Below are 16674 nucleotides of genomic sequence, written 5' to 3'. Positions count from 1 at the left end.
TATCCCATGGTCCTTGAGGAACTGAGTAAACTCTGTACTTAAGTATTCACCTTCTCGATCTGATCGAAGAGTTTTGATACTCTTTCCAGTCTGGTTCTCCACCTCATTCTTATACTCTCTGAATTTCTCAAAGGCCTCGGACTTGTACTTCATCAGTAAATGTAATGAAGTAGGAGTAACCTCCAATGGCATGAGTTGACATGGGTCCACATACATCACTATGTATGAGTTCCAACAACTCATTGGCTCTCTCTCCAGTTCTACTAAATAGAGATTTGGTCAGTTTTCCACGAATGCAAGGCTCACAAGTTGCATATGACACATAGTCGAATGGATCTAGATATCCATCATTTAGCAACTTTTGAATCCTTCTTTCATGGATGTGACCTAGCCTACAATGCCACAGGTATGCACTGTTCAACTCATCTCGTTTCCTTTTGGACACATTTACATTCATGATATGTGGAGTGGTGTCTAACATAAATAAACCATTATGCAATGTTCCTTTCGTGATGATCTTATCATCTAATAATATCGAACAACCATTGTTCTCAAAAACAAATTTATATCCACTAACTGTTAAACATGAAATGGAGATAATGTTTTTGATAATAGAAGGAACAAAATAACATGCATCTAATGCAATAAAAGCTCCACTAGGCAGATGTAGGGCGACCTCGCCAACAGCTAATACAGTAACTTTTGCTCCATTACCCATCTTGAGGTCCATCTCGCCTCTCTCTAGTCTCCTAGGCCTTGCCAGAACCTGCAATGAATTGCATATATGATAAGCACTACCGGTATCCAATACCCATGTGTTATCATAAGAGTCTGACAAATGGAGACTGATGATGAATGTACCTGAAGCTTCATCAAGCTTTTGTTTCGCCCTTTCTGCAAGGTACTCTTTGCAGTTTCTCTTCCAATGCCCATCTTTACCACAGTGGAAGCACTGGCCTTTGTCCTTTGCTGGGTCTTTCTTAACAACATTTGCTTTACCTTGTTTGCCCTTGCCCTTTCCCTTCTTAAGGGACCTTTCTGTTTTCCTTTTCTTTCTGGTCTCACCAGTGTAGAGAACTGGCTTCTCTTTCTTAATAGTACTCTCTGCCTCCCTCAACATATTAAGAAGCTCTGGGAGAGTCACCTCAAGCTTGTTCATATTAAAATTCATTATGAACTGTGAAAAGGAATCTGGTAGGGACTGAAGCACAATGTCCACACACAAGTTATCCTCTAGGACCATTCCTAGACCTGTGAGTTTCTCTATCCACTCAATCATCTTTAGGACATGGTTCTGAACCGGTGTCCCCTCAGTCATCCTAGCGCGGAAAAGGCTCTTGGATATCTCATATCGTTGAGTCCTTCCCTGTTCCTCAAACAATTTACGGACATGTAGGAGAATGGATCTGGCATCCATCTTTTCATGTTGTCTCTGTAACTCTGGAGTCATAGAGCCCAATATATAGCACTGAGCAAGAGTGGAGTCATCAATGTACTTCACGTAGCGAGCGATCTCATCCTCGCTTGCCCCTTCTTCGGGCGTAGGCATCACTATATCAAGGACGTACATGATTTTCTCCGCTGTGAGAACAATTCTCAAGTTACGGAGCCAATCCGTATAATTTGGACCAGTGAGGCGGTTGACATCAAGTATGCCACGTAAGGGATTTGAAAACGATATTTTCTGAAAATAAAGATGTAGTAGAAATGAATAACATGCAGATTTTGCAAGAAATAAACTATCAAGATATGGACTTCTATCTTAATTTGCTCCCACTATTTTACTAACGAGTCACGCGACACCCTCAGCACGTGAAACGGAAGTCTCCGGCAGACTTATAGTGGGGATCAGGATCCAATCAGCGTCTTGGTGTAACCTCGAGGGACTCGACCAATCACACTAAGCCTAAAAGGTAGGCAACTCTTGCCGATCACAACTCCTTGTGATTCCCATCCTATTCGGCCTCCGAATCACCATGGCCTCGAGGGACTCGACCAACCATGATGCTCGGTTAAATCAACACCTTCGTTACAAGATGAGTCTGATTTGATGATATACCCTCGAGGGACTCAACCAAGCATACCATGCCCTCAGGTCACCGGTGACATCTCTATGTCGTAAGCAAGATAGCGAATCGCGATATAGGTGAGTCTCGAGGGACTCGACCAACTCAACCTACACCAGGAATCGGTTCCTACTCATAACGATGGAAGGCCACATGGGTCAATCTAATTGCCTCACGTTTACCGACTTAATATTATCGAGAGATGTTTATATAATTTGGTCTCCTAATATGACATGTCACACATATACATATTTAATATATATCTACATTGCATGCAAATATATATACATATCTAGTATGTGTATAAGCAATCACATCAAATGATCATGGACCACAACCTAATATGATTAGGCCCGAGCCAGTAGGCCTAATCACTCACATCAAGATCTATGTGTGCAACGGTGCATCTCCATGCCCTGTGATCGTCCATCTCGTCCTCGTCGGTTCCGTCGACATCTTGATGCATCTCCATGCATCACGATCGTCCGTCTCATGGGTCCCGCTATCGCATCCACGCTCCCGCTGCGCCTCTTCATGTGATTACAACTTAATCATAGGCACGTATGCCCGACAATAAACGAGAAATATAATGGAGGTTCGCAGACCTCAATAATAATAATCACAAGTACACACATCACACGGTCCATGATCATCCGTCCACACATCATACATCACATGTATAAATAATCATCATCATGTAGGACTACTAGATAATAATAAAAATAATAATCAACTAAACCTTTTAATTAATTAATATTTTTCTAAAATCAGGGACATGTAGGGAATTTCTCAATGGTATTTTCATAATTTGGATAAAAGACAGAAACTGAAATTTCTCAAATTCCGAGGGGCAAAACTGTCTTTTGCCCAGAAAATCCTAATACCCTTTCCCCTTTTCGCGGCTGCCGCCGCCGCCACCCTACCGGCGGCGGCCTGTGTGGCGGGGCGAGGGCACTGCCCTCGCCTGCAGGCGGCACGCCCGCTGGCGGCGATGCCGCTGCGAGTGGGTGCCCCCTTCGGGCGCCGCTGCCTCCGCAGACGGTGCTGTACCGCCGGGCGACCGCCCCTGTGGGGGGGTTTCACCCGCGGGAGCAGCGGCGGCAGGCGCCGCTGCCCTGCGGCGCCTCTGCCCATGGGCTGCCAGCCCCGCCAGCAGCAACCCTGCTGCAAGCAGACTGCCAGCCGGCTGTTGCAGGCACAGCGCTTGCGCATGCGCCGGCGCTGTGCTGCCTGGCTGCGGCTGTGGGTGCCGTTGCAGGTGGCTGCAGGCATGCAGATCGAGGGCGGCAACTGTTGCTGCCCTTCCTCGCTTTTGCGTCAACGATTTTGACGTCAATATTCTTCCTAAATACAACACACGCAATTCAAAACCAATCATTCGCACGAACAACCTGGCTCTAATACCACTGTTGGGAAATCATGGGGGGCGACATCATATGCGCAGCAGAAGAACAAGAAAACAAAAATCCCCGATTCCCAAAAAGATGTTCATCGTCGTGCGAAGATTGGTGCGCAAAAATCCGCAAAACACAAAACTGCGTATAGAGATTGTGTTACCTAGGGAGATCGTATATCCTTGTTTCCTTGCAGATTCTTAGGAGAGGGTGAAGGAGGTCAAGCGTCCTCCTCTCTAGCGGTGATCCACACAGCAGGGTTGCGACAACGCTCCTCAAAACTCCAGGCCTACTCTGAGGTGGAGAGGGAGAGGAGAATAGGAAGGGCAAGCAAAGACTCTAGCCTATGAGGTTGTGAATCCCTCCTATTTATAGAGATCTCATGTCAAACCCTAATGGGTCCTTCCCTAGTGGGTATTGGATCTGCATCCAATAAGACAAGGGCTCCGTCGGATATCTCATATCCGAACCTCTACTCATCGCAATGCCTACCATATGTGTGTGACCCTCTAGGCCCAATATCGAGCTGGCCGTGAGTCATACCTGTCAGAACTCCTTCTAACTCAGTGAATTATTATCTCTGTAATAATTCACTCGACTCATCGACTACGGACGTACTAGGCCACTACGCCGTAGTCCCCAGACGATACAGGGGAATCCAATCCATTGGACCTGTCTGTCCTCAGTTACCATGTACCTATAGTCCCTCATCCATCTAATATCCCAGAGACCGTATATCGAGCATGGTGCTGTCAGACCCATACGGTTTCTACTCAAGTCTCGCTCTAATCGGATTCTCCCGGAGAACTCTTTCTCTCTCAACCCGAATGACCCTGGCCAGGGATTTGTCTGAGCAAGAACACATGGGATATTCCTCTCATGATGCCGAGAGTGGATGATCCTCTGTCGACACTCAATAGCCCTCGTAAGGTCGACTACCACTCCCAATGACCAGCTGTACTAGATCTGGGACAACCAAACCTATAAGTCTGGTATCAAAGAGTGGAGCACTCATACAAGACATCCTTGGTGTCTCAAGTCTAAGGACCAGATACACCACTAGGACTACGGAATCGCTGTCTGACAATAAGGCATCATCAACCATCCAGCATCCCGTAAGCGGATCAATCAGTGAACTCATTCTCCAATGAGCACCTGTACTGTATCCCTAGTGTCCCTACACGAGCAGTTATGAGACCAGTTGCATCCATCATATGGACGGGTATACAGCACACCAGTCTATCCTATTATCACTATGTCCCTCTCGAGTAACTTATGACCGGGATTACTTAGGATATGTGTTTAAAGGTGAATCGATCTCATTATCGTGATATCATCACGATCCGATTCCCATTACACAAATCCAAGGACATCACAATATATATATGCATTTATACAATAGTTATAAAGTGATATACGCCAAAATATAATAAGCAAAAAGATTCTGTATCAAGTCACACGTGCCATCACTCACGTGATTGGCTTGCTGGGCACCTATGACTAGCAAGTTTCGGAGTCAGTGTGGCACACCACGTCAATACAACGCCGTCCCGCGAAGAGTGGAATGGCTCCACTCGGGTATGACGATGGTGTCGCTCGAGTACAACATCGTCCTGCGAAAAGTAGAACGACGCCACTCGAGCATGACAACGGCACCGCTTGAGTACGATGTCGCCCTGCAGAGGTTGGGATGACCCTGCTCGAGTATGACGTCATCTCGCAAAGAGTGGAACGACGCTGCTAAGGTGTGACGACATCGTCCCCGCAAAGAATGGAATGGCATCGCTCGAGTATGCCTCCACCCGACAAAGGCAGGGACAACTCCACTTAGGTGCGACGCCTCGCAGGACAACAAGTGTCAACGTGAAAGGTATGGGTTCGCCTCTTAAGATGGCGACAACCATTAAGAGGCTGGGAACAGCCAAACCCCACAGGCAGGCATAAAAAGCCCATCGCTTGGCTAACACGGGAGAGGCTTTTTGACTCACGCATTCTACTCTCACTCATTCAACAAAAAGCTAACTTAAACATCGGAGGGGTCGGATCGGGAAACTTCCCTCCTGACCTCGACCTGTGTGCAGGAGCCCGAGGACAAAAAAGACCAGCCTCGGGAGACAAGATTTCAACCCGACCTGACGCACGAGCGGAGACGCGAAAGACCCTATGCATCGAGGACCTTGAGACAAAGGGCTACACCAAACATGAGACGATCGACACCAGCTTCTGAGACCCGAGTGCTAGACCAAATGACCATGTGCATTTGGAATCGACTCTAGCTGTGCTAACTCCCCGGCGCCAGCGTAATGAGATCCTATCATATACCATACCATGAGACATATTGTAAATTTGATGATCAATCATTTTCAAGTTAAGTTGTTAAGGAAAGGAGAGTGTTCTAATATTTCTACTTCACCGTTTTTCCATCGCCATAAGATAAGCTACGGTGGTTCATTCCCCACGTTTAGGAAAGTTCCGTGGCCACCTTTTCTCCCCCACATAATCATTATCATGAATTAATTTTTACTTATTCTCGATAATTACTAAAGCATACTATAAAATATCTCATTTAGGTTACTAAGAATATTTAATATAACACTAGTTATTAAATTTTAATTGAATAGGTCGAACAATAAGCATATATAATAATACCATTATATTATTATTTTTTTCATTATATTCGAGGGTGTATATGACGTTCACAGTCCGAATGTCTCAATAGAAATATCATATTAGGCATATTGATTTAGATTTTTGATCTATAAACATCAATTATCACATTAATTATAATCTATGCTTATAAATTATGATTATAATGAAAGTTTTGATAGGTAGGTATACCACACTAAGCTCGCAGCTCCAACTAACACGTCGATCGAAGCACGTGCCGACCGAGAGGTCCAGTCGTCACGTAGTTGTCACCGTATCGTCTGACTCGACTGCGAGTGACATGCAGTGAATTGATTACGTCTCATGGCAGTATTTGCTTAGCTGCTTATGTAAGCTGCCACGTGGTTCAATACTAGAAGATGGGTTCAACCCATGTCGACCGTTGCCGTGCAATGCGACGGCTTGGCATGGTCGGACAACAAAGTATAACGAGAAGAGATGTGTAAGCGCCACGAAACATGCACAGACGCGTGCATTTATTTATGTGAATATAGATGAATACATTACATCATAGCATGAAGGACAGATTCCCGTGACCGCAGCGGGAAAAGCTAGCTTGGATGCATGGCAGTCTCTCTCGTCCTTTCATCGGGCAGCAATGGGGATGCTGTGCAAGACTACCGTCTCCACCGTCAGCCCCGGGCCGAACCCGAAGAGCACCCCCCACTCCAGCCCCTCCCCGGTGGTTGCCTTTCCGTCCTCGGCGGATCGCTTCCTCATCTCGTCGAGGATGAAGAGCACGCATGCGCTGGACATGTTCCCGTACTCGCTCAGCACCTGCCGCGTCGCCTTCATCTTCTCCTTCTCAAGGCCCAGCTTGGCCTCCACCTGGTCGAGGATCGCTGGTCCGCCGGGGTGCACGATCCAGAACATGGAGTTCCAGTCGCTGATCCCCAGCGGCTTGAACGCCTCCACTAGGCTCCTCTCGATGTTCTTGGAGATGAGGCCGGGCACGTCCTTGAGCAGGTGGAAGGTGAGGCCGACCTCCAGCAGGTGGCCGTCGATGGCGCCTTCGGAGTCGGGGAGGATGGTCTGGCTGGCGGAGACGAGCTGGAAGATAGGGCGCTCCGTGACGGGGTCCGGGTCGGCGCCGACGATGATGGCGGCGGCGCCGTCGCCGAACAGAGCCTGCCCCACGAGGCTGTCGAGGTGAGACTCCGAGGGCCCGCGGAAGGTGACAGCAGTGATCTCGGAGCAGACCACGAGCACCCGGGCGCCGCGGCTGTTCTCCGCCAGGTCCTTGGCCAGGCGGAGCACCGTGCCGCCCGCGAAACAGCCCTGCTGGTACATCATGAACCGGTTGACGGATGGGCGGAGGCCGAGGAGCTTGGTGAGCTGGTAGTCGGCCCCGGGCATGTCGACCCCGCTGGTGGTGCAGAAGACCAGGTGGGTGATCTTGGACTTGGGCTGCCCCCACTCCTTGATGGCCTTGGCTGCCGCCTCCTTCCCGAGCTTCGGCACCTCCACCACCACGATGTCCTGCCGGGCGTCCAGCGAAGGCGCCATGTACGCGCACATGTTAGGGTTCTCTTGCAGGATCTCCTCGTTGAGGTGCATGTAACGTTTGCGGATCATAGACTTGTCACCTGAACAACCATGTAGTCAAAAGACACAAAACCAGGTCACTTGCATTAGCATGCGTGCGTTACAAAGATCACAACCACACGCCTTTACCTCCGTCCTTCTTCCTAGCTAGTTTCAGAGAAGAAGAACAGTGTCTAGATGTATGTCTTTTGTTCTCAGGAAATAGTAGTTTTCTTTTTCTTAAGGCTTTTGTCATCTTCTATGTTCATAGAAATGACAAAAGCAGCTTTAATCAAGCAATGGTACTTTAGATAGTAAAGAGATCAATAGTACAAAGAGAAATAGGAGCACCCACACATCCTCTTAAACTTCTCCTTGAGCTCAGTGAGGTGCTCGCTCTTGGTGATGCGGAAGTAGTAGTCCGGGTAGTCGGCCTGGTACACGACGTTGGCAGGGGTGGCGGTGCCGATGGCGAGCACCGTGGCAGGCCCCTCGGCCCTCTGCGAACTCCTGATCTCCTGCACCTTGGCCATGGATGTTCCTGCGCTCGCTACCCTCACCGACAGCCACAAGCGAGCTGCAGCAGCAGTAGCGAGTAGTAGCTCAAGGTGTAGCGCTGGTTTGTCCTGCAGATGATACGGTGCGGCGACGGACGGCGCCGGGAGATTTATAGTCGAGGCACGTCGAATGGGGACGGGCAGATGAGAAGCCACGAGGAGCAGGGAAAGTTTGGTGGGAGACGTGGCACATTGCGTGCCACGCCACCGTCACCCTTCCTTCCACCGGCTGAAGTCCTGTAACCCGTGAAAGAAACAACTAACTTCAATTGAAAGTAACAATGAATTCAAACACATAATTATATAATTAACAATAACTGTATAAAAAATATCTAAATCATTTTCATAACAATTAAATTTTATATAATTTTAAAATTATGATAATATATTATCAAAATATTAAAAGAATCATAAAAACATCCTTTTTAATAGGCAGAGTATCTTCTCGTTCACTTCATGGCCTGCGAGTCGCACGTGCGGAGGCGTTCCGTTCGGGGGCAGCGATGATGGCGTGGCGGCAGGCCATCTGAGGAGCCGTCGCTGTCTCCGACCGCTGGTCTCGAGGCAACCTAAGAAACACGTACGAGGAGCAGGGAAGCCTCGTGACCATGACTTGAGGAACGATTCGTATTACGAAAGGCCGAACCGCACGTCTCTCGCCACGGCGCCTTCGTCGGTCTTGCCTTAAGTCGTGGGCATCAATAACGACACGTTGAACTCATCGAATTCTCTGCCGAACAAATCAGAAGATGCGAATCTAGCTGTTGTCACCATCCACATTTTTATCTCAATTTCATATCCGATTTTTCTAAAGTATTCGTCGGTGTCATCACGTTGAGATCTGTGCTCTAAATGATTATGTAAAAGACTCTCCAACATCAAAGGTAATATATCAACTGATGTATTGCTCATCTCTCTCACGCAATTGAACTCATTAATTGCTTAGTTGCAACATTTTGTTCCTGTGCTTCATTTACTGGTTGAAGTCTTTGGGAGACTCGATGGAGGCCACAGCTTGAGCTGCCAACGCACGCTGTGCGAGCTACCTAATTCACATCAACAACCAGTTCTCTTCGGCTGAGTTAGCTTCATCTTCATCCATCTATGTGGTATGGAATTCATGCATGAACTCGTTAGAATCAAACTCTCTGTCTTAGTCTTCAGCACCCATTTCTGCTCTGTCAACTACAGTTATGAGAGCAATGGTTCAAGCATTAGTTTGGCATGGGTGAGAGCCACAAGCTGAGCTATCAACTCAATGAGCCGTCACGTTTGGGCACCTATTTCACTATTGCTGGCGGTTGAACCTCTTCTTCTTCTTCTTCTCGCTCAGGAAAGGAAAACTTAGGTTCCACTGTTATCTGACTCCTTTTTGTCTGCAACGTCGCCTGAGGAGCCATGAAGCAGCTGCGATGTCTCGGTCCGCTTCAAATGCCGCAGGTACGATAGTCTTGTGGGAATGTACTCTTGCAGCTGAGATATTTCTTTTTGCCTTTCGTCTCTCTATGTTCTTTTGTTTCTCGTCACTTAATGAAGAATCAGGATGCCACTCCAAATCAATGGAGGAAATCGATTCATTGTAAGATACATAGTTAAGAGACAGTGTAGTTATCATCATCTCCACTTCCGTGAAAGTTTCAATGCTCCCCTCAATATATCAGACAAGTTTGCCTGCATAGAGCTTCCACATTTCTAACTCAAATTTAAATATGATTCGATTCATCAAACTTGTGGAAACAGATGGTAATAGTACATGGTGGGACTCTTCGATACAATAACCAAATGTCACAAATAGGAACCTCTTGGAAGAACAGGAAAAAGGAACATTTCTAGCAGTAGCATATCCAAACAAAATGGATGATAAATACTAGCCAAAACTAGACATGCAAAAGAGTATCAGCAAATGCGAGAAATGCAAAAGGTTATGCAGAATGCTTGCTTTGAAGAATAAAGATTCTCCAAGTCAATGAGTCGATTCAGCTTTATTTGCTAGGACTCTTTCGGCTGTTTTTCTCCTCGATCCCCGATTGTGAGAACCTTTTTCTGAGGACTTCAAGGACCTCTTCCATTTTGACATCCTTCAGCTTAAGCAATACCATGGCATGGTATAGCAAATCGGCCATTTCAGATGCGGCACGAGTCTTGTCCTCGTTCTCAAGCAATGTCTGGACAAGTTCCCCTGCCTCTTCTCTGCACAATGCATAATCAAAGGGAAGAAATAGATTAAATCCATCGTTTAGAAACAAACTACAGAAAGGGCAAGAGTTTAGCTGGTATTAAATTATTCCATGGATTATTAACACAGTACTGATAATGAAATTGTCTCCATTCACATGAATTATTTATACATATTTCCTTACTGGTTTTTGAACTTTTCACAATTAATTATATAGTGATATAAGTGAAACAAACTCCACCACCGTGCCAAATTGTGGCTTATCAGTACAGCCATAGTAAAAGGGATCTGGAGCAGAGATCCATCACCAATGCCTCACAACTGGAGTCTACGGGATTTCTCATAAGCCTCTGATGCAAATTGCTTAACCATCAGCCTAACGATGCAACCTTTTTCAATTCATGGGCCTTGTATAATTGTGTCCAAACTCCTGTTGTATTCTTTCCTAACACATGTTGCTGTTTTCCAGTTCAACAAATCAACTTATCAAGTCACTGACATAATATGATACACTTAGTTCAACAAATCAACAAAATCTTATTATACCCCTCACCTCTCCCTCTCTACCCTTTTAACACATCTTTAACGCCTTTCCCTCAAAATTCCTCTATCAGATCATACTATAACAATGCATGAATTAGATCAGTTTGGTCTATTGTTAACCAAAGAATAATAAATAAATAAATAAATACCACATGAAAGTATTAACAAGAGACAAGCATAAACCAAAAAAGTCTACCAAAACCACTTGAAAATATATAAAAATAAATTATGATATAATTTTTGGGTATTAATGATTCTTATACAAAAATTTTAATTGTCATCTGCTCATACTGGGAAATAAATTTTCTTCACAGTTGATTGTCATAAAGTTATATTTTTCTCTTTTTCTTTAGACAAATAAATTCAGGCATGCTAAAACATATAAATGTCAGGATACGAGAGTTATCCCTGGGGTTTCCAAAAGATCAGTTGGGTCTTGATCTGTGGCATAAAGTAGGTTTAGAAGCTTATATCGATCAGCTATAGTGTGTCTCTGCTGCAATCAGGTTATATATGTTAAGATAGAGAAGAATATTAGATAACAACAAGATAATCAGGATGTACATGTCATAGAAAACTGTCAATGCTAGTCAACCATGTTCAGAACAAACAAATCATATATTCTAAAATGCACCTGGTCCACTTATAAATTAATTCAGAAACTTACTCGGGAATCAAACACAGATTCCCAGTGAATAATAATTGAACTTTTACTTGGAAGCACAGTCAATTGACAGAAGTGAAATATGTTGGTACATAAACTGTTACCCAAGTCTCTTGTATTAAAGCATGATGACCAATAATACATAACATGTTATATATAATACATAACAAATTATATATTAAAGCATGACTATTAAGACTTCATAATAACTTATCTGTCCCCTATATTATATATAATACTTCCACATTATTACTAAATTAACAAAATCAAACACCTGTCCTGCATCACACCCCTCCCCAAAAGAGAACACACATGATTTATCTCATAATTCTCATATTTTCTTTCATTGAGTGAGCTGCTTCTTACATTTCCGTAACACTTGGCTAATGAAAGCCAACTCAACTCATTCCATATTTATTCTCATTTAAGCTACTCAGAAAATAAGAATACAAATAACACACACACACACACACACACATAGAGAGAGAGAGAGAGAGAGAGAGAGAGAGAGAGAGAGAAGTCTGTCACCACTAAATCAGAAACTACTAATCCATTTGGTCCTTAATATTAGCTAGAAGCTAAAATTAAATCCACAACAACTGCAAAATAATCAACAATTTCTCATGGTCTACTCCTTTTTTTCTTCTTTTTTGCAATAGTAATGACATATATAGATCAAAGGAAAAGCACAAATTAACAGCATATTCAATCAAACAACTAGCAGGTTCCTTACTACTTTAAACTAGGTCAAAACTTTTCAAGTCAGCTTGCTTTCACATTCTGAAAGTGAATCAACCACTTGACAGACACAGAAATGACAGTTTGGTCACAGTGTAGCCGATGTGAATAAATTTTAACGTCACACAAAATACTAATAAGAAAAGACAACAACCAGCCATGGTGCCTTGACTATTTGCAGTTGGCTACAGAGATTTTTTTCCTGCAATCAATTCAGGGAAATATAACTGGTCAAACTAAGATGAGTTTGTAAAGTACTAGTCTTTGTTCCAGAATTAAGTTAAAACTTATTCCCAAGCATGGCAGCATGCACACACTGTATACTCAATTTTACAGGACCTTTAGGAGCTGTGTATTTGAGAGTAGTCAACACATGCCAATGCGATTGAAACAACGAAATCTCATCCATACCTGACTTTGGAGCAAAGCAACTGTTCATCAAGAAATAGCTTCTTTGTCCATGATGGTTTCCCATTAGGCAATGAATCAATTTCAAGTTTACGCTGTGAAATTGTAGCCTCCAGCGAATACAATGTCGTAGATGCTAGCCGATCTTGTTTGGACTATCACAAACCTTTTAGTTAGATAAAATTTGATGACCATATGCCAAGAACTATGAGAGAGCAGATTGCAACCTCTTCTTGAATTGCTTTAACTAAAATAAAAAACTAAAGGACAAACTAAATGCAGGATATAATAAATCACAAGGAAGATCAAGATCACAAACCTCTGGTTCATCCAAAAGATCATAAACTGATGAATAGTAACAGGTCTCAGCTCCAGTGTGGCAAGTTGGTCCAACAGGCTTCCCTAGATATATAATCTCAACAATGGCAGCAAATGTTAGACCTCGATAAAATCCCAAATCAAGAAAATTAACAATAGATCTTTTCTTTTCTATCAGAAGCTTACTGAGTCACGATCACAATCTAGAAAAATGTCATGGACATTGATGAAGTTCATCGAGGTCTCTCCCTTTGTCCACAAAGATGATCTCGACCGGCTGTAGAAAGTTGCCTTCTGAGATGCAATGGTCAATGCAAGCGCTTCTCTATTAGCAAACCCCTGCATCAAAATGGCTCCAGTGTCCACATTCTGTGCAATAGCGACTACCAATCCTTTGCTGTCCCACTTTACGCTGTCCAATAAGCTCTCCACCTAATAGATTTGTGGCCACACCAATAAATCAATGTAACATTTTCTTGGGTTGAAGAAACCTAAAATTCATGCTTATTATTACCAAAAATGTATTTTTTTAGTCTTTTCCTTTTCTTTGTGCGCAAATTAAGCTGCAACGAAACAAAACGAAAGACTCTCCAAGTTTCCTACTACTGAGAATGGAAGATTCAATTTTTACTTAAAAACAAAACAAAAGAATGAAAATTCGAAAGGCATATCTAACAACCCAAGAGATAGTCACACAACATAAGATACCGAGATCAAATAACAAAAGAATGAAAATTCGAACGGCTAAAACCTAAAGATAGCTCTCAACCTGAAGCGATTGAGACCACTAGCGTTGGATCCTAAAACTGAAATTCTACTAGGAGGAGGGTATGGAAATCAATGGTTCCAGTGATTACCTTAGGGGTAAGCTTTTCGGCTGCAAATTGAGACAATCGCTCGGACGACGAAGCGGCGATCTTCAAGCAACTCTTCTGGTTCCAGCAATACCTCCGACTCGAGAGGCGGCGATCTCCCGCGCCACAGCTCAAGGAAGAGAGACGGACGAGAGAAGCAGCCGCCATGGCAGCTCCTCCCCGACCAAAAAGATTGGGCAGAACACGAGACCGGAAATGGGACCTAAAGAAACGCTATAGTCGAGCCCCCCTCCGACGTATGCTCCGCACATCGTCGACGCACGAATCTTCATATCAGCATCGTTATCATACGCGAAGCCGACGGTTACCCGTAATCTTGATGATCCTAGCGCTCCTGGACATGGAACGTTGGCCTATTTAGGTTTAATCCGTGTCGAACCCGAATCAATTAAAGAAGTCGGGTTTGATTAACATTAGTAGGTCATCTATCGCACCTGTCGACCCGACATTTGCAGATCGGAGACTCGAATCAATTTAAGCGGTCCGGTTCGGTTCGAATGTCACGCACGTCGCAAAGATTAGTGGGCCACTTACCGCACCCGTCGAACCAAAATTGCGGTTCGGATACCCTTCTTGGGCTAGTGATGAAATATGCCAATCAACGCATTAGATCGAACGCAGGTCGATCCTACGGCCGATGCTTGTTCAGATTTCCTATAAAGGCCGTTTAATTTAATGACCCCCTTCCTCCTTTGCTGCCGCAATCAGACGCGCGGTCCAAGAGTCAGACTCCGGTTCTAGGGTTCGTGGTGTTGCCGTCGCCGCCGAAGGCTTCGACGAGATGGTGAGTTCTTCTCGACGTCTTCACTCTTGTATCTGGTGAATTTTCTTTGCTTGTATTAGTGGCTTAAATTTCAGCATCAGTGTCGACTTCTCTGATTCGTTCTTGATCGTTAGGTTCTACCGAACGACGTCGATCTGCTCAATCCCCCCGCGGAGCTTGAGAAGAGGAGGCACAAGCTCAAGCGTCTCGTTCAATCTCCCAATTCCTTCTTCATGGTGATCCCCAATTTTTTTTCGTGAAGTTCCTCAATTTCTCCTTCCATCACGTAATCTTAGCTTCTGATACATGTTTTTCGTTTCTCGTTTATTTTGTTGAAGGATGTGAAGTGTCAAGGATGCTTCAACATGTAAGTTCTGCATCTATTAAGTGTAGTTGATGGTGTATATTGTATCCGTTTGACCATTATGGTTATGCGTCGTTCTTGAACCGATCGTTGCTTGAATGTTGCAGAACTACGGTGTTTAGCCACTCGCAGACTGTGGTGGTTTGCGGAAACTGCCAGACCGTTCTGTGCCAGCCAACCGGCGGGCGCGCCAGGCTCACTGAGGGTTGCTCTTTCCGGCGGAAGGGCGACTGAGCCTTCTCTGTAATCTTTCTTTCTTTCTTATGGCAAATTTTTTTACCAAACTTGGAATTAAAATTATGCTACGTTTTGGTATTATCTTTATCTAAGTGGTCAGCAAGGACAAGATATAATGCATATGATGTTTTATTGGAGTGCAGAGTAGAATTTGTTTGTTCCTTTTTCATATAGTAACTTGAATGTGCTTGCAGAATTATGGTCGTTATGATTGGATTGCTACAACAATTGTTAGCTTTTATTATTTGTCTTAGTTGAATGAGTAAAACCAACATGTCACCATATATTTATTTTGTATGCTCAAAAGCTATAAGCTACTTTTTTCCCATAATATATACTGCATTCATCATTAATTTTCTTAATTTTGAAAGCAGTAAGTGTTAGTCCCTCTTATTTGACCATTCGTCTTCTGATATCTGCATAACTACAACTGCATGGTGGTGGTAATTTCAAGGGACCACTTACAAAAAAAGATGTTACTGGGTTAAAAAAGATGATATAACTTTTAGGTCACAGTTTGTAATGTGTATAGTAATATAATATGCACTTCTCGCCTATAATTAGTTGGGTTTGGGTGTTCCCTCTTAATATACTTCTATGGACTTTCATATATTGGTAATAATGTCTTTTTCTGCTGTTCAATTGAACATGCTTTATTGTTAGCCTAAGCAATAGCGTCCTGCTCGTTTAGGAGATTGGATTTGCTAGATTTATCTGCCCTGGAAATTAGTGTATTTTATGTGCAATGAATGGAATTGCTTGATGTTAATGACATCAGGAAGTATGACTATGACTACAAAAGATCTCATGTTCTCAAAATATCTAGTGATAGTTGAAATTGTGTTTTAGACAGTTGGTATCACATTATCCTTAGAATCGATTGGCTGGCCAAGTGGTGTTAGGTTTATTATCTGTTTTTCTATTGGTATAGCTCGTGTCTTGCATTAGGATGTGTGCATGTTTATATTGGTTGATTAGCCACATTTGTTTATGCTTGATTCGATGATAAAGTCAACTATAATTTCTGACTTGGGCAGATACTGGTATGAAGTAATTAGTTGGAGTCTTGTAAAACAATGACTTATCTGGAACATGGGAAGTAGTGCATTTTATTATGTTAAAGCTGAAAATGGTGTTGTCTTGGGATCTCTGAAATAGCCCTATGATTTGTCAGACCTCAGCCTATTGTTTGCCAATCTGTCGTCTAATTGAATATAGTGGAGAATGTGCTTAATTGATCCTTGGTCTTATTGTTACACAGTTTCATGGTGGTTCCTTCTTGGGTTTCCAAAGCTAAACATATCATCAAAGAAGCTTTAGGAAACTTACTAAAATGTAAAATTTTCATGTTAGTTTCTTTGAGACTTTATGTCTCCATTA

At 43.7% G+C, this 16674-nt stretch overlaps 3 protein-coding genes across 3 annotated transcripts; 1 reads left to right on the top strand and 2 right to left on the bottom strand.

Annotated features, from left to right (window-relative positions):
• Nucleotides 1–6568: 6568 nt before the first annotated feature.
• LOC135614954 (chalcone synthase 2) lies at nt 6569–8292 on the bottom strand. The gene is made up of 2 exons (XM_065112852.1): nt 8007–8292; nt 6569–7713 (listed from the first exon to the last, which is right to left on the bottom strand). The coding sequence occupies exons 1-2, from the start codon at nt 8182–8184 to the stop codon at nt 6713–6715; spliced, it is 1179 nt and encodes a 392-aa protein (XP_064968924.1). The 5' UTR covers nt 8185–8292; the 3' UTR covers nt 6569–6712.
• Nucleotides 8293–9905: 1613 nt separating this feature from the next.
• On the bottom strand, nt 9906–14171 carry LOC103987971 (histidine biosynthesis bifunctional protein hisIE, chloroplastic). Its single transcript, XM_009406456.3, has 5 exons — nt 13913–14171; nt 13242–13487; nt 13057–13152; nt 12741–12892; nt 9906–10398 (listed from the first exon to the last, which is right to left on the bottom strand). The coding sequence occupies exons 1-5, from the start codon at nt 14075–14077 to the stop codon at nt 10191–10193; spliced, it is 867 nt and encodes a 288-aa protein (XP_009404731.2). The 5' UTR covers nt 14078–14171; the 3' UTR covers nt 9906–10190.
• Nucleotides 14172–14576: 405 nt separating this feature from the next.
• Nucleotides 14577–15436, top strand: LOC135613507 (small ribosomal subunit protein eS27y-like). The gene is made up of 4 exons (XM_065110541.1): nt 14577–14714; nt 14828–14929; nt 15032–15060; nt 15165–15436. Exons 1-4 carry the CDS (start codon nt 14712–14714, stop codon nt 15289–15291), a joined length of 261 nt encoding a protein of 86 aa, XP_064966613.1. The 5' UTR covers nt 14577–14711; the 3' UTR covers nt 15292–15436.
• The last annotated feature ends 1238 nt before the right edge of the window (nt 15437–16674 follow it).

The sequence above is a fragment of the Musa acuminata genome, chromosome BXJ2-6, assembly GCF_036884655.1.
Source record: "Musa acuminata AAA Group cultivar baxijiao chromosome BXJ2-6, Cavendish_Baxijiao_AAA, whole genome shotgun sequence".
NCBI classification, from domain to species: Eukaryota; Viridiplantae; Streptophyta; class Magnoliopsida; order Zingiberales; family Musaceae; genus Musa; species Musa acuminata.
This window is presented reverse-complemented; position numbering and strand designations above follow the sequence as displayed.

Coding starts and splice junctions, on each gene's coding strand:
- LOC103987971 (XM_009406456.3), bottom strand. CDS start 14,077: ATGGCGGCTGCTTCTCTCGTCCGTCTCTCTTCCTTGAGCTGTGGCGCG. Junction 13,488..13,912: donor CCGAAAAGCTTACCCCTAAG/GTAATCACTGGA, acceptor CAAATCTATTAG/GTGGAGAGCTTATTGGACAG. Junction 13,153..13,241: donor TAGATTGTGATCGTGACTCA/GTAAGCTTCTGA, acceptor GCCATTGTTGAG/ATTATATATCTAGGGAAGCC.
- LOC135613507 (XM_065110541.1), top strand. Junction 14,930..15,031: donor CTCCCAATTCCTTCTTCATG/GTGATCCCCAAT, acceptor ATTTTGTTGAAG/GATGTGAAGTGTCAAGGATG. Junction 15,061..15,164: donor TGTCAAGGATGCTTCAACAT/GTAAGTTCTGCA, acceptor TGAATGTTGCAG/AACTACGGTGTTTAGCCACT.
- LOC135614954 (XM_065112852.1), bottom strand. CDS start 8,184: ATGGCCAAGGTGCAGGAGATCAGGAGTTCGCAGAGGGCCGAGGGGCCT. Junction 7,714..8,006: donor GGAGAAGTTTAAGAGGATGT/GTGGGTGCTCCT, acceptor ATGGTTGTTCAG/GTGACAAGTCTATGATCCGC.